Source organism: Leptonotus elevatus, chromosome 21 (genome assembly GCF_054856555.1).
Source record: "Leptonotus elevatus isolate MCC_2025b chromosome 21, RoL_Lele_1.0, whole genome shotgun sequence".
Lineage (NCBI taxonomy): Eukaryota > Metazoa > Chordata > Actinopteri > Syngnathiformes > Syngnathidae > Leptonotus > Leptonotus elevatus.
In genome coordinates this window covers 15,237,494-15,254,813 of record NC_141259.1, presented here as the reverse complement: position 1 = coordinate 15,254,813, position 17,320 = coordinate 15,237,494, and the positions used below count along the sequence as shown (strand labels likewise).

The 17,320-nt window shown below is 48.2% G+C and overlaps 3 protein-coding genes across 20 annotated transcripts in view; 2 read left to right on the top strand and 1 right to left on the bottom strand.

Annotated features, from left to right (window-relative positions):
* LOC147156113 (RNA-binding Raly-like protein) overlaps positions 1–3,047 on the top strand; it is a 70,245-nt gene extending 67,198 nt beyond the window's left edge. For 7 of the 9 annotated variants that reach the window (XM_086065917.1, XM_086065914.1, XM_086065913.1 and 4 more), the window contains one exon: positions 1,120–3,047. In XM_086065917.1, the coding sequence (XP_085922043.1) occupies positions 1,120–1,182 (63 nt within the window). In that variant the 3' untranslated portion in view covers positions 1,183–3,047. The remainder of the gene's footprint in view (positions 1–1,119) is intronic. The other 2 variants (XM_086065916.1, XM_086065915.1) reach the window with 1 other exon arrangement.
* Positions 3,048–3,126: 79 nt separating this feature from the next.
* rbis (ribosomal biogenesis factor) lies at positions 3,127–4,489 on the bottom strand. Of its 3 annotated transcripts, none has more exons than XM_086065922.1 (4): positions 4,326–4,489; positions 3,787–3,905; positions 3,602–3,718; positions 3,127–3,537 (listed from the first exon to the last, which is right to left on the bottom strand). In XM_086065922.1, exons 2-4 carry the CDS (start codon positions 3,898–3,900, stop codon positions 3,469–3,471), a joined length of 300 nt encoding a protein of 99 aa, XP_085922048.1. In that variant the 5' UTR covers positions 3,901–3,905; positions 4,326–4,489; the 3' UTR covers positions 3,127–3,468. The 3 variants fall into 3 exon arrangements, with proteins under 3 accessions (XP_085922048.1, XP_085922047.1, XP_085922049.1); XM_086065921.1 differs by having other exon boundaries at positions 3,787–3,908; positions 4,326–4,486; XM_086065923.1 differs by having other exon boundaries at positions 4,298–4,363.
* On the top strand, positions 3,346–16,700 carry LOC147156111 (uncharacterized). 8 transcript variants are annotated; one of them, XM_086065909.1, is made up of 10 exons: positions 3,346–4,487; positions 5,179–5,305; positions 5,562–6,484; positions 6,565–6,651; positions 6,998–7,707; positions 8,214–8,367; positions 8,696–8,856; positions 9,225–9,428; positions 9,797–9,978; positions 11,089–16,700. In XM_086065909.1, the coding sequence occupies exons 5-10, from the start codon at positions 7,653–7,655 to the stop codon at positions 16,528–16,530; spliced, it is 6,198 nt and encodes a 2,065-aa protein (XP_085922035.1). In that variant the 5' UTR covers positions 3,346–4,487; positions 5,179–5,305; positions 5,562–6,484; positions 6,565–6,651; positions 6,998–7,652; the 3' UTR covers positions 16,531–16,700. The 8 variants fall into 8 exon arrangements, with proteins under 8 accessions (XP_085922035.1, XP_085922034.1, XP_085922033.1 ...); XM_086065908.1 differs by having other exon boundaries at positions 3,346–4,902; XM_086065907.1 differs by having other exon boundaries at positions 3,346–4,967.
* The last annotated feature ends 620 nt before the right edge of the window (positions 16,701–17,320 follow it).

Below are 17,320 nucleotides of genomic sequence, written 5' to 3'. Positions count from 1 at the left end.
CGCTTGCGTGGCTTTTCTCCGGGTTCGCCGCTTTTGTGCCCTGCGATTGGCTGGCAACCAGTTCGGGGGCGTGCCCCGCCTGCTGCCCGAAGCCAGCTGGGATGGGCTCCAGCAACCCTTGTGAGGACAAGCGCTTAAGAAAAATGGATGGATGGACAGAAAGCATATTAGAAGTGAATATGAAGAATAAAAGCACATTGTGACTCCTTGTGCTGTGCGCCACTAGGGGGCAGTATAAAACAATAAGAGGCAAACCAAGAAGACTGTCCGAATGTCCGCCCTCGTCCCCTAAGCCGTCATTGTGTTTGGCGATTGGGACAGCCAGCTCACTACTTTCTCCTGGTGGCTTGTCACGTGACCTCCGTAGCGTCATGGCGCACCGGCGGGCGCAGAAATCACACTATTTAGTGTCAACCCAACATTTTTTTTTTCCTTTCTTGGACAAATTTTCAACTCAAACAAATGAATGATTTCCGCCGTATAGATCGAATGCATGGCTTTGATTGTGGCGCTCGTGCCATGTTTTTTTTTCATACTGGCAATGCATTGTGGTCTCTATCAACCCGTTTGAGTGAACGTCGAGTGCATTGGGGGTCATTTTGAGGGCCCGACATACATTTGGGCTCCCTGGACATCCGGACGCCACAACAAAATGGCGTCAGCCCCCAGTAGGGCACTATATAGGGTCCGCATTCGGACACAGGCGGTGCCTTCAAGCTGCTAAAGGCCCAAAGAAATCCATTTTCAATCACTACTGCCACCTGTGGCTCAAAAATGAAACGACACTGCGCGCATGAGGTCGCGCATGAGGTCACATCTGTCGACGGAGGGCGGGAAATGACCATTGTAAACAGCTCAAGTGTCTATCTGTCATAAATGGCCAAATAAAAAGGAAATTGTAACCCTATTTTTGGCCCAATTGTTACAAGGAGCAGCTTAAAGTCAAGTGAAATCCTCATTTTCACAGAGGATAAAGAATATGTGCCTGCGCTGGGTGACGTTCTTTTGTCTGTGGTAACGCCGAGTGTTAGCTTGTTGCTATTGATTATGCGTTTGTTTACACAGCTTGCAGCCACTTTTGGGGATTTTCATTCATGACTTTGCTCTTTGTGTCTGCAGGATGCCCAGGAATTCGCAATTCCCTTCAGCAGGCGGGAAAGGCCGACCAGTCGGGACTGGTAGAGATCAAAACGTGATGTACAGTATGTAGAAAAAAGACTAAACAAAAGTTCCCCAAGTAAGAAGCGGTCGGTCGTCGAAGCCAAAGCTCGCATTTGGACCTTTTTTTTGTCCCCAAAATGGAATCTGAAACTTCCAAGTCACAATCGTTTTCACCATTCCGTTGTTGTTTTTTGCTGAATAGTCAAATGCGGTCAATTGATGGCGCATCATTTTGACGTCTTTTATTTGACATTTTGTGTGCTGAGGAAAAAAGACTTGCAATCTGCCAAAAACACAAAACTCAACATTCTGCTTGTCGACGACCATGCAGCTCTTTTTCCCCTCATGGTTTTTTTTTGTGCCCAAATTGAGCATTTAACGTTGCATATTTTGAGTCAAGTTAATTAGTTAACTTGAAATCTACATGATTATTTTTTTTTTTTATGGAAAAGATTTGTGACGGGACGTGTGGTGATCGTCTGCAAGCGTAAAAAGCTTTTCTTTTCTTTTTTTGACGAAATGGACATTCAATGTTACATATTTTATTATTAATAAAATATACATGGATATGGCAAAATTAATAATACAGCATTTTTTTATTGTTATTAAAAAAAAAACACAGATAACAATATTTTCAGATATACTTTTCAGTCATCATAAAACGAATGCGGCATTGAAAATGCATTTTGGGCAGATGAGCATTTCATGCTTTTATTATAGAAATATTCTGTCAAATAATGAACCAAATATGCAAATTCTCCATTTCTTCATAGTTATATCATTAATGATAATTATGAAATGCTTAATATATTTTTAAAATGATAACATTTGTGTGAAGTTAAGTATTTAAATGCACTTGGGAAAAAAAAAATCTTTATTTATTGTTAATATTGGGAAGTAAATACACACACGGTGCATTTTGAATCCCAATAAAACAGGACGGATGCATTGGATTAAAAAGGTGACTTGAGATCAATATAAAAATAAAAATCACAAGATAAAGATAAGAATGTGTACGCTTGTAGATGATCACCCCTGACCCGTCATCGTCATCATCATCTTCATCACTTTTCCCACTTGTCACTCGCGTCCATTCCCGGCCGCCGACTGCTGCGCTTTAAAAGGTCACGACGCTCGCATTGCGCCCCCAAAATGGGTACTTTCTGTGAATCGCAACCGGGATGTGTGAAACTTCACAATCTGACGAGTTGGTCGTCAAGCGTGTTTGCTTCAGCTTGTTCGCCACTTCCGACCATTGACAATTCAGCTGCAAAATATGCCACCACAAAGTCTTCATTTTGTAATCTTGTTTTGTGTCAAGCGTGGGGGATCGGAACCCAGACCCGCCACCATATCAAAAGCGTGAGTCATTGACCGCCACCCCCGATCTTCTGTATTGCCTAACATGCTACAAAATGGCGGCAGAGGATCCAAGTGGAGGAATGGCGAGGATTGTCAACGGCAAAACCAGCCCTGCTGGGGATTTGTGCGCACTGGCAACACAAAATGGCCGTTCTTACCGTTGTTCATTTGTGGCTGGTTACCATGGCAACCGCCGCCCGAGCACAAGATGGCGCTTTGTTGAGGGCGGGCGTTCCTCGCTACAGACAACTGCTGTATAGAAAATGTACATTTTTTCTAAACCTATTTTTATCAAAAAGGCATGTTGGCTCTACTTTGTATTTTCAGTTGACCTACAAAAAAGGAGAAAAGAAAACCATGATAGCACACCATATACATTCAGATATATGCGCGCGTGTGTGTGTGTGTATAAAGAAAAGTCAAGTTGGTCGTCGTTTAATGTGTATATATATAAAAACTTGTGTTCCTATGAAGTCAATAAAGTTTGTGTCACGTTTCCTTAAAAAAGTGACTTTGTTCATTTGCAAACATCTGGCTTTCAATTGCAAATGCTGTCAAATTGTTGTTGTCGTCTCAGAGTAAACACGAAACATATTGAAAATCTTCACCTTCACAACCTTTATTGCATTGTCGCCTGAAATGCTAAAGTGTCTTTAATAGCAGATTGCGAGGTTTTGCAGCATCTGAGTCTTGATTGCGTTTTACCATAAAAAAAAAGTCCCAACAATTCAGATATTTGACAGTATTTTCAAATCATATAACACACACAAAAATCAAGCTTCCCCAGAATTTAGGAAAAGCACTTGAGTTGGGCTTTTCTGCAACCAAGCACCAGCGACCGCCGCCCAGGACGATCCCGTGGAACCGGAAGGCCGCCACATCGTACCGCAACAGCCCCCGTCGTGTTTATGGACAGTTTCGGAACAGGTGAAAACAACAAATCCGTCAAAGCTGAGAGAGGAGCTGAGCGGCGCTGTCAACGTTGACGGGCTCCTTCGGCGGCTCTTTCACCATCTAAAAAAGAAAGATGCCATGAATGAAAACGTGACGTGGAATGAAAACGGGCCGTTCACGTCACCTGCTGTGCCGGTTTCTTTGCTTCTGCCGCCACTCGTTTGGAAACGCTGACATCCTGGTGGACTTCCGAGAACATCTGGTTGAGGTTTTCTACTTTGTCATTCTTCACGGCGTTGATCTGAGTTGAAGACGCAAACGCATTTAACAGAAGGATTTGAAGACAAATGAGCTCGCGATGGACCTTACGTGCTTGAGCGTCGTCCGGATGGGTTTGGTTTTGTTTTTGGCCTTCAAGTGCTTGTTCGCTGCCACTTGGAAGACGTTTGCCTGCTTTTTGCCTTTTTGTTTGTTTTTACCCATGTTACCTGCTAGGACACACACAGAGGGGAACAAGCAATCATTACTGTTGATTGATAACGCACATAAACAATCAGACTACAAACATTACAGACAAAATGGAGGGGGGGGGGATCAGTTTATGTGGTGTGAACACAATATTTTGCATTGTCATTCATATAATATCCATTATATACTTTTGACAGCTCAGCTATTTATTGTTTTTCTAATGTTACCAGGAAAACACATGACCACTAAGTAGACAAATGCTACAGCTACATGCTAAGCTCAGTCAGCACACGTAACGTAAGTACACGTTATTTCGTGGTTTATAGAGCGAGGCTGGGGCTTTTTTGAAGAAAAATAATGCAACAATCCATTTGACTGTACTGCACGTGTGTCTTTTGGACGAGCGAATTACCGTATGTGAAAACAATTTCCTCATTTACCTCCACGATGTTCTGTTTATATTCCAAAGCGAGCTGCGTCCGTCCATGATGACATCATCAACATGAGACGCGTCGACTGGAGGATTTCCATAGATATCAACGCGATAGATGTCTGTCAAGAGTTAGCGGTTCAGTGTTAGCAAAGCAGCCGGAAGTTGTTGTGTAAGAAGAATAACTGACTCGGGATTTGGCATTCCTTTAAAAGCACACAGAGGGGTTTTCCTCGGCTCGTACACTAACGTCCCACATGTGTGTTTTAATTCCGCCATAAAGTTTTCCCTGTCGTCCTTTCAGCCACAGCCGGTCATTGTAAAGCTCATTTTTGACTGGCTAGCTAATATTGGTCAACATTTCATCAGTTGCCGTGTAAATATCATTCTGGTCGCGTCCAGAATAATTATTTGGTGCTTTAATCACTTGTGTACGGCGGTGTGTCGCCGCGACTCGCAAGGGTCGTAACTCTTGCCTATGGCCGCTAATGTTTGTCTCATGAAGCATTAACCTGTGGGGAGCGTGTCACGGTCGGACCGTGCGGATTGCTGACGTCACCACGCTTTCGGTTTATGCAACATGCGAAGTAGGACTTCATTTTTGGACCTGTCAAGTTTACACATACAGCGGAAATGAACGCTGGACAGTAATGTAAAGTCAAATGACGCGCCAACCAAATGGTTACACAACTGCTATTCGTGGTCGGAGTCACATGGAAGCTTTATTATGTAATGGCATGCAGAAGTAGCAAAAGTATTCCTTCTCTGTACTAATTAGAAGTGTGTGTGTAAAGAAACATATTAAATGCAAACTGACTGTAGACAGTGCTGTTGTGGGTCATGTGACATGTCCTCCCCACCAGATGTTTGTGCCCCTCAACCAGCTCATCAGTGGCCTCCACTCAGCGAAGAACACGGCTACAGCGTCGGTGCAGACCCTGCACAAACACTTGAACCCGGAGCACACTGCACAAAGCACATGCAAAAGAGGTGAGCTTGTCAACGTACATGATGGCATTCACGTTGGCTGCAGCAGCTGATGGTCGAATAATGTAAACAAAAGAATGCCTGCTTCTTTCTTCTTCTTTTTTTAAAGCAAATAGTTTCAATCAAATATCGGGCTCCTTTTGCTGGGCACGTCGTAAAAGTGATGACAACATTTGCTTCATAAGGATAAATAAATGTATGTTTCCCTTCCCCGACTTGTTGCATTGTAATGCAATTGTGCATGTTTGTGTTGCGGTAGTGAGGTTCCGCACCCCGTCGGGCCTGTACTCTGCCGTCGACCCCGTCCAGATGAAGAACGTGACCTTTGAGCACATCAAGGGAGTGGAGGAGGCAAAGAAGCAGCTGCAGGATGCAGGATGCGGCCCCACAAATTCACCCTCGTGGGCGGCAAGCTGCCCGAAAGGTTGCCGTTGCCGTCCTCTTCTGCCGTCTTAGTTTTGCCCGTGGTGGAAATGGCGTCTTCCGGCACCGGGAAGACGCTGCTGGCCCGGGCCTTTCTACTACGCCCCGGGCTCCGAGTTAGATGTGACGCTTGCGGGGGAGTTGGCGCCAGCCGCATCGGGAACCCGTTGAGCGAGTTTCCGGGAAAGCAATCGATCTGCGCGGGAATCCGCCCCCACCGCCACGTCACGCGTGCTCCCAGGCGGAAAAAAGCTCAAGTGGTTGCTGATGGGGATACGAGTGGGGAAAAACCAAACCAGAGCCATTTCAAAAATATCACTTGAATGATGTTTGCACCGGTGGCCCTGGAAGGCCACTGCAGAAAAGTAACTCCCAGTAATCAAGTCGTGTCATTTCAAAGACGTGTTTTTTGTCTTGTTTTCAGTTGCGGTCAGACGTAGCAACTGACATTTGTTCCTATCCACGAGCATCCCGGCACTAAACATTGTGGAAGGACTTTGATTGTCTTGCTTCGCTTCCACAGCGGAGGCCAAAGCCAACGCGCCTTGCGTCGTCCTCATGGACGAGCTGGACGGCGTCGGCGGCAAGCGGATGGCGTCTCCCATGCATCCGTTCTCCAGACAAACCGTCAACCAGCTGCTGGCCGAAATGGGGGCGGGTCAGGGAGTGTGTGGCAATGACCCGCCCTCCCGTCTCTGTTTCGGGTGCATCCATAGACTTTGGCAGGGCCACCAAAATTGCTAATCTGATGGTGACCAGGTTCGGCATGAGTGACAAGGTCAGCATTTTAACCAGCGGATGGATGAGGATGATGTAACGCCACCTTTGTTTGCCCGCAGCTGGGAGTCATGACCTTCGGCGACGTGTCCAAACAAAGTCCCGAGACGCGAGCCGCTATCGAAGAGGACGTCAGGTCGCTGTTAAAGGTGTGTGTGTGTGTGTGTGTGTGTGTGTGTGTGTGTGTGTGTGTGTGTGTGTGTGTGTGTGTGTGTGTGTGTGTGCGTGCGTGCGTGCGTGCGTGCGTGCGTGCGTGCGTGCGTGCGTGCGTGTGTGCCTTTGCCTTTGACACAACTAAAACCTCAAAAATTTAGAATTCAAGTGGCACACAAATTGTGCCGGTGATTTAACATCACTTTCTTGACACGCTGACGAACTCGCAAAGCAGAGAAGCGGCCGGCGACTTGATGTTTTTTCGGAGGAAGGAATGCCACAATCTTAATTTTTGGGAAGAGCCAGCGAAACCTGTTGCTTTCCTTTCCTTTGCGTTCAAAGTTGGAATCATTCATGTTGGTGTGAAGACGTGCAAAAAAAAAGGAGCACGAGAAGCTCGCCGGCGCCCTCCTCGGGTATGAGACTCTGGACGGCAAAGAGATCCGAATGGTTCTGGAGGAAAACCGCTGGAGCACTAAGAAGGTACCTCCCGCCTGGCTGTACTGTACGGGCCTCATGGCTTGACGTCCTGCGCAGTACAGCGAGGCGGCCCTGCACATCCGGCAACAATTGCTTTTCCAATTGAATTGCATCAACAAGCAACTTTAAGACACACACACATCATGACAAGCGGCGCTTGTGCTTATTGGCCACGGAAGAGTACAAGTCACCATTTTGTATAGACGTCTGCTTTTGTGGCATCTTAAGAGAGCCCCTTTGATTTTGTCATGGCGCCCCCCCCCCCCCCCAACCTGGATTGGTGATCATATGACTTGCTCAAATAAAGGTCACTCTTGACTGTGTCTAAATTGAAGCTATCGGGTCATTCATTGTTCTCCAACGTGCAATTAGTTGCAAGACTGTCACTCATTGTTGAGGTTAACCCCCCCTCCTCTTCCTCCTCTTCCTCCTCCTCCTCTTCGTGAGTGTTTATAAGTTTGAAAAGGAGCATTTGTTCCCACACAAAGTCTGGCGCTCCACCTGGGAAAAGAACATCATGGATGCAGAAGATGACATTGCCGTTATCGGGATTGGATGCAACTTCCCTGGAGGTAGGCTACCTGTTTTTAGCGTTCATGTCAATGTAATGAAACGTCCCATGGTGGACATCTTTGTCCCGTTGTGTCATTTACAACTTCAACTCCTCAATATGCGTCCATCAATGCTGTTTTTACATCCAATTTGACCTTTTGGCTTAATTGTGGCCACTTTTGCTTCGCCTAATGATAAGATCATTGCAACAAATGGAAATTTCCATCAGCGGTCTGTACTCGCATTAAGAAAAAAAATGCAACATTTATATTTGGATTGTGTGGCTGACTAAGTTGGTCAATGATGCTGTTTTGTTTGTTTCGATTTTTCTAAGCGGAGACAGGACGAGCCGTTCGGCAGACGGTGGCGAGCAATGACATTTTAGTATAAGAAGCGGAATGACAAGAATTGACATGAGTTCCAAACGTATGCAGTGACAGAATTTAGTGCGCGTGTCGCTGAACGGGTCATCAAATCCAACAAGTCAGGCTTGAAGTTGATGACATGCTTCTTGCGTGCTTTTCAGGTGAAGGCTTGGCTCATTTCTGGCGTGTTCTGTCAGAGGGGGAAAACCGCGTTGTGGACATTCCGGCCGAGCGCTTCGACGCGCATTCCTGGTACCATCCCGATGGCGGCAAACCCGCAAAGACGCAAACCACCAAAGCTGCTCTTATCGACGGGTGAGCGCAACAATTGTGATTCTCAATTGGAATCCTTTTAGCATGTCTTTGATCTATTTTGACCTTTGAGAAGACGCATCCGAGAGAAACCACATGATTGCACTTTCTGATGGTTTGCATGCGATGTCCACTTTGGCCAAATGCGAAAAGAATCTTCATGCTGTACTCGTGGCATTCTATCCTCGATGCCTCTGAATCCGTCATTAAAGAATTGATCTTTTCCATTGATTTGTGCCGTTGTGTGTTTTGCTCAAGCATGTGAATTGTGCAGCGGATTTGGCACGATGCAGTCACGATGTCAGATGGTGACGGCGGGCGTCCCTTTCAGGTTTAACGAGTTGGACCACCATTTTTTTGGCATTGCCGAGGCTGAGGCGGATGTCATGGACCCTCAGCACAAACTGCTCCTTCAGTGCACCTTCAGGGCCTTGGAGGACGCCGGCGTCCCCATGGAGAGCATCAGTGGAAGCGCAACGGGAGTTTATATCGGTGAGCATGTCAAGTACACTCCGATAGATGATCGAAACACAAAAACTGGTCATGTGACAGCGCCGAAGAAATGACCACACTTTGCTGCTGGGGGGGGGGGGGGGTGCACATTTTCCGTGCCATCAAAATAACTTGACACACAGCCATTAATATCTCGTCCTCTGCCAACAAAAGTGAGCACACCCCCAAGTGTCCAAATTGGGCCCAATGTACTCTTTTCATTCTGTTCCATCGAGTCGGGCAAGAACCTTCCATAAAAAGTCACCCTTTGTGACGAAAGGCACTTGATTAGTCCCGCGAGGGAGGAGAAAGTTGTTGACCGGATTGATAGGAGGGACAAACAACAGAGCCGAACGACTGCCTTGCAGGTCTAATGAACCGAGACTACGAGATGCTCCGAAGTCACAGCCCCGCCTCCATAAATCACTACAACGCCACGGGGACGGCCAGCAGCCTGGCGGCCAACAGGATCTCCTTTGTCTTCAATCTCACCGGGCCGTCCTTCGCCGTGGACAGCGCATGTTCCTCCTCTCTGCTCGCTCTGCATCTCGCATGTCAGGCCATGAGACGAGGTATGCTGCCCGCAAAGATGCTAACCCGCTAACTCCATTTTCAGCCGCCGGCACTTTACTGGTGTTCTGTTTCCGGTCGATGGGAATGAGGACGCCGGGAGGCTCGAGAAGGATAACTTTTCGTAGGCTACCGTGTCGAGCTGGCGTTAACGTGAATGACTTAACAGCCGCGTGCATTTTATGCGATGACGTCGCACGCGTAATGACGTGATTCTGTACAGACCAAGAACTGAAGCATTTCTTTTAACACGAGTCATTTCATGTCCTTTTTCACTTAACGGACGGAATTCGAATGAGAAATTGCACTCGAGTCGGCGTGTGTTCATGAGCGATGGCGTGACTTTTGTTTGTTGCGCCTCTGCGACCAGGCGACTGTGCGATGGCGCTGTGCGGGGGGGTCAACTGCATCTTGGAGCCTCGAGTGTTTGTGGCCCTCAGCAAGGCCAGGATGATTTCGCCCGCAGGCACCAGCAAGCCCTTCTCCAGCCGAGCGGATGGCTACGGCAGAGGCGAGGGCTGCGGCGTGGTCCTTCTCAAGCCGCTCAAAAAGGTGACCTTTCAAAACGGGCCTATTTGCCGTCTTCGGACTTGGTGGGCAAACTGGAGGTCCGGGTTTTGGATGCTTCCCTTCTCCCGCACGTCCGATTCCAATGAACAGGATCATTATCAGGCTTAGGCACAGCTTGCTGATGAGCTGATCATATGAATCAGCTGTGTTGGAAAAGGGGACCGTCCAAAGCCTGCTGGACTCCGGCCCTCGAGGAACGAATTTGCCCATCTCTGCTGTAGATGATGCTTCACTTTTAGACCTTCTAAAAAGCTGAATGAGTTTTTGAAAAACTATAACGACGTGCACCCACGGAGCACAGTTAAAAGACCAGATGTGCTTTCTCTCGCCAAGACTCGAGCGCAGCTTCTCGCTGTGCCCAGCATGAATTTGACCATGAATTATGCAACGATACACATGAACACAATAACGTGAATATCGTTACATTGAATTCTTAAGGTTGTCAAGGACCCCAAATGTCAGGCCAATGTCTGAGGACCTCGTCCTTTTCCTTAAGAGCTCTGGAGCCCGCTTGGGGGTTGAGTTGTCCCTTGTGCTTTGTGGGAGCTTGGTGGCTGTCCGCCTTTATTTTTTCTTCTGACCATGAATAAAAGATGTCCCACAGATTATTGACTGTTACTGTCCTATACTGTAGCTCAAACCCTGTGTGGAGCCCGGTTCTCTGTTCAAGCAATCGACTGTACTAATAATGCTTTAGATGGCAAAGATGAATGAAGGCAATGGACTCTTGTTGGTTATGTGTGTTTTTTTTTTTAATCCCTTGTAATCCTAAAGTCTTTTTCTCTTCAAAATTGTGTGTGTCGAGTTCCCTTGTTAGTGCCCCTCATGGGTGTCAACTGGGTTTGTTGACATGGCAAAAACTACCACCAAGTGTGGTTGGGTTAAAACCCTTTCTTTTCTTTTTTTTTCTTTTTTTTCTTTTTTTTTTCTTTTTTTTCTTTTCTTTTTTTTTATTTATTTTTTTATTTTATTTTTTTTAAAACCCTTTCAACAACCAAAGAGAGCCCAATTGCCTCCACTCATCACTTATGGATTACCATAACCTAGATGACAGAAAATGTAAGCATATTTAGCTTTGCGTGTAATTTGCAGGCGTTAGAAGACTGCGACAAAATCTGGGGCATCATCGCCAAAACGGCCGTCAACCAAGATGGACATTCCGTGACGCCAATCACCAAGCCGTCCTTGCGTCAACAAGAGGAGCTGCTGCGAAAAATCTACTCTGAGCGTGAGCTCGCCGACGTCCAGTACGTTGAGGCTCACGGAACTGGAACCCCCGTTGGAGACCTGACGGAGGCAACGAGCATCTCAAACGTGCTTGCCAAATCCAGAAAGGGCGGCGCGGACACTTTGCCGATCGGCTCTGTGAAGGGAAATATTGGACACGCGGAATCTGCGGCCGGGATGGCCGGACTCATCAAGGTGCTCCTCATGATGAAGCACCAGACCATCGTTCCATCTCTTTTCTACTCCCCGGACTCTTCTGGCATCGATGCTGAAGTCCTAAGAATTCGTATTCCAACCAAATCTGAAAGGTGGCGGACAAATGGCTCGTGGGAGCGGGTGGCTGGGATTAACAGCTTTGGGTTTGGAGGCACAAATACGCACGTGATTGTGAGAGAGCATCAGCAGAGCACAAGTCTGGCACCGATCCCAAAAGATGCTCCCAGGCTTTTTGTAACATCTGCAGCCTCCCAGAAATCCTTCACGCGATCCCTCACCGATACCCACGGAAGGCTTCTTGACGGCCAAGTAGCTGACGCGCAGGCACTGTCCTACACCTCGGCCTGTGGGCGGAGCCACGCGAAGCACAAATACCGCAGGGCCATTGTCATGTCATCCCTGTCGGATTTACACCATCAGCTGGCGTCTTCATTGCAAGCAAAAGTGGCGTCGACAAAGTCGAGCATCGAGGTGGTGTTTGTGTTCAGTGGTAACGGCGTTTCCTTCAGAGGCATGTGCGGGCAGCTCTTTGGCACCGTTCCGCTTTTCAAAGACAAGGTGCGAGAGGTGGAGCTGCTCTTTCAGAAGAAGAACCGACACATCACAATCAGTCAGTGGCTTTCCGGAGAGTGTGAGACGGATGACCCGAGGCAGCCAGATGTTGTGCAGCCTCTGCTTTTTGCTCTTCAGGTGGCCATAGCAGCCGTCCTGAAGCACTGGGGCGTCAAAGCCGACACGGCGCTCGGACACTCCTTAGGCGAGGTCGCTGCTGCTCACTGCTCTGGCCTCTTGTCTCTCGAAGACGCCGTCAATGTGGTGTACCAGCGCAGTGTGCTTCAAAGTCGGGCCGCCGTTGGAAAGATGCTCGTGGTGGGCAACATACTTGTGGAGAAGGTGCTTACAATCCTTCAGGACTTCTCCAAGAGGGTTTGCGTGGCTGCTTTCAACAGCCCGCAGTCTTGCACCCTGTCAGGAGATGAGCACGCTGTCCATGTCCTCCATGACAAACTCAACAGGATGTATGCTGGTGAGAATATCTTTCTGCGCGTCTTAGATGTTGGGGCAGCGTACCACAGTCATCTCATGGATCCTGTACTTGAAGGCATTCAGAGTCATTTTGATGGTTTGGCTGTGGGCAACTTGGAATGCAAGCTATTTTCCACTGTGACAGGGGACAAGTATGCCTGTGGGGACTTTGGAACCGCTAGCTACTGGGCAAAGAACATCAGGGAACCTGTTTTGTTTGAGCAAGCGCTGCGTGCAGTCATAAGGGATACGCAATCAAGGGGAAACGTGGTCTTTGTGGAGATTGGACCTCGCAGGGTTCTTCAAAGACACATCCTGGAAACTCTAGGAGAGGACGTTATTGTTCTCGCCTCTGTCCAACCGCACAAAGAATATGAAACCATCTTGTCGACGGTGGGGAAACTTTTTGAACTGGGTGTCAACGTGCGCTGGCAGGAGCTCTACCGAGGTTATCGAACACCACCGACAACGTTCCCAGTCTATCATTTTGACAACACAAAGAAAGAGATGTACTTTGAGGATGTCAGACAAGGACACGACTCGGCTTCTTCGCCATCACATCCGCTGATATCCCAAATACGGAAGAACGGCGACGAGTACGTATGCAGTGTGACGGTAGAGAGCGTCACCTCGTATCTCTGGGAGCACAAACACGACGGCGTTGCCATCGTGCCCGGCGCCTTCTTTGTGGAGCTGGCTTTGGCTTCTGCGGTGGCCTGTTTGAAGCCGAGGAGACCCGTCTCCTTCTTCCAGCTCAGTGTGACATTCCATCATCTGCTTAGCTCCAACAATCCCCAATTGAAAGTGAGGCTTGAGGAACCGAGTGGTGTCTTTACAATAAGTTCCCCCGCTGCCACTCACGCCTCAGGTACTGTCAGGTGCAAAGGTGGACCGGCTGTGTTTGAGGAACCAAGTATTTGTCCGGAGGGAATCTATCAAAGGTGCACTTTGATTGTATCAACCATGGAATTTTACTCCATCCTTTGGAGAGTGGGATTTGATTATGGCTCAGTTTTCAAACAGCTGGACAATGTGTATTTTGGTGAAGAATTTACTGAGGCTGTGGCAGCAATCCGTGTCCCAAAAGAACTGGTGAAGCATCTTCACCACTACTTTTTCCATCCTGTGCTGTTGGACTACTTCTTGCAAATGACGGCTGTCGTGGCCACGAGGCGTCTCTCAGCCAAGCGGGGATTCCCCTCGGCTATTGGCGGCGTCATCATTTCAGGACCACCGCAAGAGGAGATGTTGATTTACATGCGTGCAACTGAAGAGAAGCCAGACTTCCTGAAATTGTGCGGTTGCTTTGCTACCAAAGATGGGAAAGTGCTAGTGGAACTTCAGGAGGTATGCGTCACGTTTTTGGCTGGTTGCTTGCCCGCCCAGCAATCGCTGCTCTTCCACAGTCAAATCCTTCCCATCGCAAACGAGTTCAATTGCGACAGGAAGATAAGGGCGCTAGTTTTTGCAGACAAGCTGGGCATTGCTGAAGCACTTGGGCCGTACTTGCACCCGGAGTCGTCCTGCGTGGAGGACAGAGCGCACTGGACACCAGGCCAACTGCGAGACGTTGTTCTTGGCAACCGCTTAAGAAATGTTCTCTTCATTTGGGCCGCCGAAGACCTCACTCACTTATCAGCTGCCGGAACGCTGGACCGCTTGGTGGCCTGCTGTGAGTCATTCCGGCAGGTTGTTTCAACTTTGAACGAGAGCCAACATTCTTGCACTGTACGTGTTATAACCTACAGGTGCACTCAGATGATGGTCGACTGTGTGAGTTCTGGTTTTGCGCTGTCCGGTATGATGAGGGCTTGTGCAACAGAGGTACCGGGTATCTCTTTTCAGCTCATTGACTTGATGTCTCTTACCAAAACGGACGTTGAATCTTTAGTGGGTCTCATTAACTCTTGCAAGCAATCCCAAGTCATTGTTGGTCAAGGACAGGTGTCGACAACAAGGATAACACGCACGCACGTAGTGGACCCAGTGTCATTTAAGGGTGACATCCAATCAGTGAGAGATTTTGTCTTACAGACCAGTCATCCTTACAGAATGGAAAACTTGACTGCCAGCCTCAGCGACACAATTGACGGCGCAGTTCCGGAGAAATCAGTTGAGGTTCAGCTAACAAATGTGTGTGTCCATTCATCAGATTACTTCCCTGTGACACTTTCACACCTGAACTTTGAAAAGACTTTGTATTGGAACAATGGCACCGACCACCGCCACACACTGCTGGCTCTCGACTTTGGCGGCATCGTGACAGCTGTCGGCAAAGACGTTCGCAGCCTAAGAGTGGGCGACTGCATCGCGGCAACTTACCCGTCTGCAGCGGCGGCGAGGGTCGTCCTTCCGGATTCTGTGTGCTATGACACCAAGAAGCTTCCGTTCCTGGAAGAATGTCCAAGCATGTCCTTCTTCATCCTGTCGTGGGAGCTCCTGCAGCGCACTCTTCCCTCTGTCAAACCACGACAACAGAAAAAACTGGCCATCATCACTCCGGACCTAGCGTCTGCATTTCTAAAAGTTCTAGCGTTGACAGCAAACAGGTCGGGTTGGAATGTGTCTTGTTTTGCGCATCTGTCAGAGCAAGATCCAAGTCTTGATCCATGTCGAGCCTTTGTCTTCCTACCCCCGTATGACAACTCTTGGCAAGACGTATGCAAAAGTGACGGAAATGAGCGGCATGCTGTGTTTGTGTGCGGAACGCGACAGTCATCCCAATGCTGGACAAACAGGTTTGCGTGCAAGAGTGACCTTCTGCGCGTGCATGTTCTCCACGTGACTCGTGTTCTTCAAAGAGTTTACCTCCAAGCGCAAGGGAGGTCCATCTCAAAGTGGCTCGCGACGCTTGGCTTTGGTCGAGCGTCTCTGCCTATTCAAAGGGATACCTTTCAGATCTCAAGCACAGCTAAAGCGCAGGCCGACCAGTCGTACTTTGCCTCCAAAACGGTGCGCCAAGTGGTTTTGGATCGGACAGCGGCCCGCTGCCAGTTGTCAGACATTGTGCTGCTGAGCAAACCCAGACCATTGTTTGAGAAACACGCTACTTATATTGTAAGTGGAGGCCTGACAGGTTTGGGTTTTGAGACGGTTAAGTTCATTGCCTGCAACGGCGGCGGTTGTATTGTGACGCTGTCCAGACGCACGCCAACGCACGAAACGCACTCGGAACTGGATCTCGTCCGGAAGAGGTGCAACATCACCATCACAAACTTTCAGTGTGATGTTTCAGTGTTGCAGCAAGTGGAGGACGCCATCTCCAAGACTGAACAGAGACTGACTTGTTGTCCCATCAAAGGAGTTTTTCACAGTGCCGCGGTGCTCCACGATGCGCCCATAGGAATTCTCAATGCGACCCTCCTGCAGAAAGTTCTGCAGCCTAAAGTGAGCGGCGCCCTGAATCTGCACAACGCCACGCTTCACAAGAAGCTCGACTTCTTCGTGTGCTACTCGTCCATCTCGTCGCTTCTTGGCAATGAGTTGCAGTCCAACTATGCAGCAGCCAATTCCTTTCTTGACAACTTTTGCCTTTATCGGAGGAACCTTGGTCTGGCCGGACAGTCCGTCAACTGGGGTCCGCTGAACCTGGGCCTCTTGCTCAACAAAAAGCACGTCCAAAAGCACCTGGAGAGCAAAGGGATGATGGTCATGGACGTGGGAGAGATGCACCAAGCTCTCGCCAAGGTCCTTCTCGCCAACAGACCTCAGCAGCTCGTATGCAAGTTCAACTTCAAGAATGCCTCCCTCAGGGAACGCCTGTCACCCTTCATGGAGGCGGAGCTAAAGGACAACGGGAGCCTTGAGCCGCCAGTTGGCCAATCGTCTTCCCCGCATGAAAGCGTGAGACGGATCATCCGTGACGTGAGCAACCTCGGCGAGGACGAGTTGGATGACAAGACCACGCTGGGTGCGCTGGGCCTCGACTCCATGTTGGCCATGACGCTTCAGAATCAAATCTTTCAAGAGACCGGTGTCAATATACCATTGGTCAGGATACTGGACCCAAACATGACAGTGGCAACTTTGGAAAGTTTTGTATGTCATGCGATTGTTGCGCAATGAGCATTTGTCTCCTAAAGATTCGAATAAAATGAAACCTCTGCACATTAGTTTCATAGTTTGTTACAAACCTCACCCTAACTTTAGCCAACACTTTTGGCAACCTTGTTGTTTTGAAACTTTGGCTTTAAATACATTTGTATTGGAATTAATAAATGTTTGTCATAAAGCAATGAAGACGGCGTCAACAGTTCTTTAATCTGCTTGATAGCAATCAGCGTTTTATTGTATTGGGACGATAACAACATTCCGTATCCATGACCACAGTCAGGAGTTCATTTCCCTCCCAATCCTTAATGGTAATAAAAAAGTTGGATGTTTTTTTCTTTACAAAGACAATTGTCGTTTAAATGCTTCACAGAGGCCTGCAATTGTATTGTTTTTATTATGGCTGGAAAACGTATCTGAACACGCTTTGCCCGCATACGCCACCGTCGGACACTTCATTGACACGCAACACAGGAATAATGCGGGCTCAATCTACAACATTGGTCACTTTTACATTCCTCGCACCTCTGACCAACTTGGCTAACTAAAGAATTGACCAATTATATTTCAAAGCAGTGTACTGAAAAGTAATCCACTTTTACCGACAGGTACTGCAAGAAGCAAAGAGCACGTCTGTTGGGAATGCGAGCGAGCGCCGAATGCGGTGGTTGCTAACAGGCTGGTTCCGTTGGTCCTCGGGGGTTGGGGTAAGTCGGTCTCAGGGCTTTAGTGTTCGAGACGCACGCATGCATGCACACATCCACTGACTGTGATTTCACCCAACTTGTATAATTGGCCATCTTCG